The sequence below is a fragment of the Galeopterus variegatus genome, unplaced genomic scaffold (assembly GCF_000696425.1).
Source record: "Galeopterus variegatus unplaced genomic scaffold, G_variegatus-3.0.2 Scaffold6805, whole genome shotgun sequence".
Lineage (NCBI taxonomy): Eukaryota > Metazoa > Chordata > Mammalia > Dermoptera > Cynocephalidae > Galeopterus > Galeopterus variegatus.
Genome location: NW_007732916.1, coordinates 112,618 through 119,761, shown reverse-complemented (window position 1 = coordinate 119,761; position 7,144 = coordinate 112,618). Strand labels below are relative to the sequence as shown.

General features: G+C 41.2%; 1 protein-coding gene across 1 annotated transcript in view; it reads left to right on the top strand.

Annotated features, from left to right (window-relative positions):
* Window positions 1-280: 280 nt before the first annotated feature.
* GLP1R (glucagon-like peptide 1 receptor) overlaps window positions 281-7,144 on the top strand; it is a gene marked incomplete at its 5' end in the record, with an annotated part of 26,389 nt that continues 19,525 nt past the window's right edge. Inside the window, 3 exons of the mRNA XM_008591277.1 lie at window positions 281-401; window positions 765-869; window positions 3,889-3,964. Of these exons, the coding sequence (XP_008589499.1) occupies window positions 281-401; window positions 765-869; window positions 3,889-3,964 (302 nt within the window). The remainder of the gene's footprint in view (window positions 402-764; window positions 870-3,888; window positions 3,965-7,144) is intronic.

Sequence of the window (7,144 nt, the reverse complement as noted above, 5' to 3'; positions counted from 1 at the left end):
GACTGAGGGTGGCTGAGCAGCCCTCACTTTGGTGACCCTCTGTCCTATCCCTGGGCCATCAAGCCATATGGCAGTTGAGGAAGGCCCAGGCGTGTGTGTGTGTGTTTGTGTGTGTGTGGGTGTGTTTGGTGAACATGGGAAGAGGACGTGACTAACTCAGAGGGGTCAGTTCTGGGGGAGCAGGGATGACTTTCAGGGTGGGGAGGACTCAGGGGCATCTAGTGCTGGGCAGGCTTCTCACTCTGGGCCAAGGCTCAGCTGCCAGGTCTCCCCACCCCAGTGCTGCAGGGCCTTGTGTACCACTTCTGCACCACTGAAGGCCTCTGGCTGCACAAGGACAACTCCAGCCTGCCCTGGAGGGACCAGTTGGAGTGCGAGGAGTCCAAGCGAGAGGAGAGTGAGTTGAGGAGGGGTTCTGAGCCAGAGAGGGAGTAGCAGGATCTCAGCTTCATCAGAGCAGAGACCCTGGACTTCTGGTGGGCCCCCCTGTGGTCATCTCACCCATCCACCTGCCTCAGGGGTCTTTGCACACCATGCGTGCTAGTCAAATGTGGTGTGTGTTCACCTCTTTGGCCTTGGAACAGGGTCCAAGAGATCCAAGGACCATCATCACCTTAGGTTATTCTCTCCCTTGGCTCTGGTATCCCCATTGGGGTCTGACTTAGGGCTCCACCTCTGCCCTTGTCCCCTGGGAAAGAAGAATGTGGGAGAGAGAGGGCCATGGGCTGCCCCATGTACATGCATGTCCCTGTGTGCACGCAGAGCTCCCCGGGGGAGCAGCTCCTGTCCCTTTACGTCGTCTACACGGTGGGCTACGCACTCTCCTTCTCCACTCTGGTCATCGCCTCAGCCATTCTCCTCGGCTTCAGGTAAGGGGGTCCGAAGCCCGGGAGGGGGCTGCTTCTTCCTAACTCCCCCAGATAGAGGAGGGGGACCCCAAACCAAACAACAACGCAGCAGGTTCTTCTCCCAAAAACTGTCCAGAGAACCCTTGCCATGGAACAGGAGGTTGCAATCACAGGACACAACACTGTGCACTGCGTCTCATCTCCAGTGTGTAAATGTGTGCACACATGCTGCAGAAAAGAAACAAACAAAACACCACCACACGTGCATCACCCCCCAACAAACACCTGAATAGTGGATGGTAGGATTATGGGAAACCCTCTCCAGGAAGCGTGTGTAACTTAAGTAATCAAGAATTCAGTATGAGTTTAGAAAAGATCTCAGGGATTAGAGATTCTTCTCTCCCTGGAGCTTGTCGGCACCGGTGGGAAAGTTTTTCCTTAGGTCTAATGGATGAGACATTCCTTCCAGACAAGGAGCTGGGGAAGAGTGCCAGGTGCTTCCCACTCCTTCTGCAGGTGGGGGTGGGCCAGGGGAGCAGGGTTCAGGGTTGGGAGGGAATCAGACCTCAAGACACAGTACGAACAAAAGAGGGGTATTCCCCCTTTCACCCTCAAGGCACTTGGCACGGTCCTGTGCACACAGCACATAATAAATGCATTCACTCAATGAATAGTCTCCTCTTTTATTATGAAGTATTTCAGAGATTCAGTAACACAATGACTGACATTGCGATCACCCATCACACACTGTTCTGCCAAAGAAACAAAGCATCCCGTACAGTCGCACTTCCCTGCATAACCCTCTCTAATCAGGTCACTCTCCCTGCCCTGCCCCCACCAGAGGTAACCACTGAATGTGCCCCTTATAATTCCCACACATTCCCTTATACTTTGACCATATTTGTAAGTATCTATAAAAATATATAGCACGGTTTTGCATATTTTTAATAGCGTGTTGTACAGGTTTGTCTTAGTCCATTCCTGCTTCTATATCAAAATACCTTAGACTGGTGAATTTATAGGTCATAAAAATTTATTTCTCACGATTTGGGAGACTGGGAAGTCCAAGATCAAGGCACCACAGATTTGGTCTCTAGTAAGGGCTCGCTCTCTGCTTCCCAGATGTCACCTTCTCACTGCGACCATATATGGGGGACGGGGCGAGAGTGAAGATCTCAAGATCACGCCTCCTACAGGCCTCACCTCTCAATATGAGCACTGTTGCATTGCAGATTAAACATTTTTGCATTTTTAAAATTAAAGCATAATTGATTATACATATTTTTGGGGTACAGAGTTGAATATCAATACCTGTGTCCAATGTGTGGTGATTAAATCAGGATAATTCACATGTTCATCATCACAAAATGTAATAAATGCCTGTGTCCATTAACCAATTTCTCGCTAATCCTCCTTACTCTCCCCTTCCCACCTCTAATAACCACAGTTCTGATCTCTCCTTCTGAAAATTCAACATATTATTGTGATTGTTTTCTTTTATTTATTTATTTACTAGCTCCCACTTATGAGTGATGACATGTGCCTGGCTTATTTTGCTTAACATAATTTTCGCCAAGCTCAACATGCTGCTGTGAATGGCAGAATTTCATTATTTTTTTTTTCAGAATTTTATTATATTGCACTAAAGGAACAGTAGGATGGTTATACAATTTTCTCTCATTCAGTTTTGAATATCTAAAGTACTTGCAAATTCTTAAGAATACGTTTGCCACCAGATTATAACAGTAAGCATAACCAATTTCTTAGTAAGTAATGTCTTACAACCATTTAAAATAGCTTTATATGCATTCTTCACAAGTAATTCAGCATATATTTTTATATCACGTTCACTTATGCTTAAGAATTAAAGCAACTCTGATGGAAATATAGGAAATCTCTCATTCATGCAATTTTCAGGGATAATATTCAAGTCAAAGGGAAAAAAATCCCACTATTCTTATTTTTGTAAATGTATCCATATATAGTCATCTACAGCATAGACAGGGGTCATTTGGCAATGTCCAGACACATTTTTGGTTGTCACGCATGGGAGTGTGAGGTAGTACTGTCATGTAGTGGGTAGAGGCCAGGGGTGATGCCAAACATCCTACAATGTACAGGACAGCCTCCCACAACAAAGAATTGTCCAGCCCAGAATATCAACAGTGCCAAAATTGAGAAACCCTGACCTAGAGGAACAATGATATGAGCCTATCACGGTATGAAAGAAGAAAAATTGGTAACTGCAACCACCCTGTGAGGTAGAACTTCCTTCATTCATCCTGTTCAGATCAAGCAAACCAGCAAACAAAAGGCAGAGCACAGAGCTTATAAAAAATAAGGAAAGAAATAAATACAAACTCTGGAGAGACAATGAAGCCAATTAGAAATTTTTTTTACAAACTCACACAGCCTTACCCTCTTGATACCATCACTTTGTCAAGCAGAATGACGGTCCTTTACCAACTGAATGTGTGTGTGTCTGAAAACTTAGGAAGCAGCATCCTTGACCAAACTCTGCCTCTGGCTGCATGCCAGTTTGCTGCCTTGACAAGTACCACTGTGTGTCACATTGAATGTGTGTGAATTTGCTGGTGTGCTCTGTGCCACCACTTGTTACCACCATTCAAGACACTAAGTTATTCTTCAAGTGGATTTTAAAGTGTCAAGACCAAAATGCCTGCAAACTTTTTAGGCAGCAAAGTGAAATCGTACTTTCATTGTATTTTTCAAACTTACCCATATAGGTAGTAAAAAAATGCTAGAAGATAAAAAGCTAATTTGCACCATCCTTCTTTCTGACAATATGCTAGAATATCTGCATTCATGATGGTTGTAGGGTCATACAGTCCTGGTCCACTCATCATGGGTCTACTCATATACCTCCAAATATGATATGCCAAGAGGGGCATATTGAGACCCAGTGTAAGCCACTCTGCTGCACAAAGAAACATGACACAGAAGAAAGCATGGATGAGGTACTCTGGAAGTACAAGAGGATTCAGGGTATTACACTGGTCCATAGGATTCTTGTAATCAGTCTTCAGCTCATCAAATGCTATAATGTGCCAGATGGCGAAGAAGATAAGCGCGGCGGTGAGCAGCAGCGCCAGCATGTAGCAGAAGGCCGCGAACGTGAACACCATGGCCGGGGGCAGAATTTCATTATTTTTTATGGCTGAGTAGTATTCCATCGTGTATATACACCACATTTTCCTTATCCAGTCATCCACCGATGGACATTTAAGTTGGTTCAATATCTTGGCTATTGTAAATATAACTGTGATAAACATGGGATTACAGGTATCCCTTCCACATGATGATTTCCATTCCTTCGTGTGTATACCTGGTAGTGGGATTGCTGGATCGTATGGTAATTTTATCAGTAGTTGTTTGAGAAACCTCCATACTGTTTTCCATAATGGCTGTGCTAATTTACAGTCCCACCAACAGTGTAGGAGGGTTCGCCTCTCTCCATATCCTCGCCAGCATTTGTTATTCTCTGTCTTCTTGACAATAGCCAGTCTAAGTGGGGTGAGACGGTATCTCAGTGTGGTTTTGATTTGCGTGTCCCTGATGATTAGGGATGTTGAGTATTTTTTCATATACTTGTTCACCATTTGTATTGTCTTCTTTTGAGAAATGTCTGTTCAGCTCCTTTGCCCATTTTTTAATTGGATTATTTACTTTTTACTGTTAAGTTGTTTGAATTCCTTGTGTATTCTGCATATTTATCCCTTGTTGGATGTATAGTTTGCAAATATTTTCTCCCATTCTGTAGGATGTCTTTTCACTCTGTTGATTGTTTCCCTTCCTACAAAGAAGCTTTTTACTTTGATATAATCCCATTTGTTTATTTTTTCTTTTCTTGCTTGTGTTTTCGAGGTCTTATTCATAATGTCTTTGCCGAGTCCTACATCCTGAAGTGTTTCCCATATGTTTTCTTCTAGGAGATTTATAGTTTCAGGTCTTATATTTAAGTCTTTAATCCATTTTGAGTTGGTTTTGGTATATGGTGAGATGTCCGGGTCTAGTTTCATTCTTTCACACATGGCTATCCAGTTTTCCCAGCACCATTTGCTGAAGAGGCTGTTCTTTCCTCAGTGTATGTTTTTGGTGCCTTTGTTGAAGATCAATTGGTTGTAAGTCTGTGAGTTGATTTCTGGGTTCTCTATTCTGTTCCATTGGTCCATGTGTCTGTTTTTATGCTACTACAGTGCTGGTTTGGTTACCTTAGCCTTAGAGTATAATTTGAGGTCAGGTGGTATAATGCCTCTGGCTTTATTTTTTTTGCTCAGGAACACTTTGGCTATTCAAGGTTTTTTGTTGTATCATATGAATGTTAGGATTGTTTTTTCTATTTCTGTGAAGAATGTCTTTGGTATTTTGATAGAGATTGAATTGAATTTGTAGATTGGTTTGGGTAGAGTGGTCATAATTCTTCCAGTCCATGAACATGGAGTGTCTTTCCATCTTTTGGTGTCCTCTTTAATTTCTTTCAGCAGTCTTTTGTAGTTCACATTATAGAGACCCTTCACCTCCTTAGTTAAATATATTCCTGGATATTTTATTCTTTTGGCAGCTATTGTAAATGGGCTCGTTCCTTGATTTGTTTTTCTTTTGGTTGGTGGTGGTGTAAAAAAAAAATGCTACTGATTTTTATGTATTGATTTTGTATCCTGCAACTTTACTGAATTTGTTTATCAGCTCTAGGAGTTTTTGGTAGAGTTGTTAGATTTTTCTGTACATAAGATCATGTCATCTCCAAACAGGAAGAATTTGACTTTATCTTTGCCAGTTTGGATGCCCTTTCTTTCTTTCTCTTGCCTGAATGCTCTGACTAGTACTTCTAATACTATGTTAAATGGAAGCGGAAAGAGTGGGCATCCTTGTCTTGGTCCTGTTCTTAGAGCAAAATCTTTCAGCTTCTCGCCATTCAGGATGATGTTCGTGCTGGTTTTGTCATACATGGCTTTTATTGTGTTGAGATACTTTCCTTCTGTACCTATTTTGTTGAGAGTCTTTATCATGAAGAGATGTTGAATATTGTCAAATGCTTTTTCTGTGCCTATTGAGATAGTCACATGGTTTTTGTCCTTGATTTTGTTGATATAGTATATCATATTCACTGATTTGCATATGTGGAACCATCCTTGAATCTCTGGAATGAATTTCATGTGATCATGATGTATAATCATTTTAATGTACTGTTGTTTTCTGTTTGCTAATATTTTGTTGAAGATTTTTGCATCTATGGTCATCAAAGACACTGTAGTTTTCTTTTTTTGTTGTGTCGTTGTCTGATTTTGGTATCAGTGTGATGCTGGCCTCATAGAATGAGCTTGGGCGAATGGCCTCTGTTTTGATTTTTTGTAATAGTCTGAAAAGGATTGGTGTTAATTTTTCTTTAAAGGTTTGGTAGAATTCAGCAGTAAAGCCATCCAGTCCTGGGATTTTCTTTGTTGGGAGGCTGCTGATTACTCCTTCAATCTCATTGCTTGTTATTGGTCTGTTTAGGTTTTCTATTTCTTCTTGATTCAGTGTTGGTAGTTTATATGTGTCAAGAAATTTGTCTGTTTCCTCCAGGTTTTCAAATTTGTTGGTATACAGTTGTTTATAATAGTCTTTAATGATTCCTCGTATTTCTGTGGTATCAACTGTGATGTCTCCTTTTTCATTTCTGATTTTTGTAATTTGGATTTTCTCTCTTCTTTGTTTAGTTAGTCTAACTAATGATTTTTCTTTTTTGTTTATCGTCTCAAAAAACTAACTTTTTGTTTTGTTTATCTTTTTGATCTATATATTTTTATGGCCTCTATTTCATTTAGCTCTGTTCTGAACTTAATTATTTCCTTCTGTCAACCAATTTTAGGATTGAATTGTTCTTGTTTTTCTAGTTCTTTGAGGTCTAATGTTAGGTTTTTTTATTTGAAGTCTTGCTATTCTTTTGATGTAAAGCATTTACTGCAATAGACTTTCCTCTTAATACTATTTTTGCAGTATCCCATAGGTTTTGGTAAGTTGTGCTTTTATTTTCATTTGTTTGAAGAATTTTTTTTTTCGTTAAATTTTTATTTTGTCAATATACAATGTATATGATTATTATGGCCCATCACCGACACCTCCCTCCCTCCTCCCTCTCTCCCCTCCCCCCCAAGAATGTCCTTTCCGTTTGCTTGTTGTAACAACTTCATAAAAGTATAGTTGTTAGGGCCGGCCCGGTGGCGCACTGGATAGTGTGCCGCTTGGGAAGTGCAGCGGCGCTCCCGTCTGAGGGTTCGGATCCCACATACAGA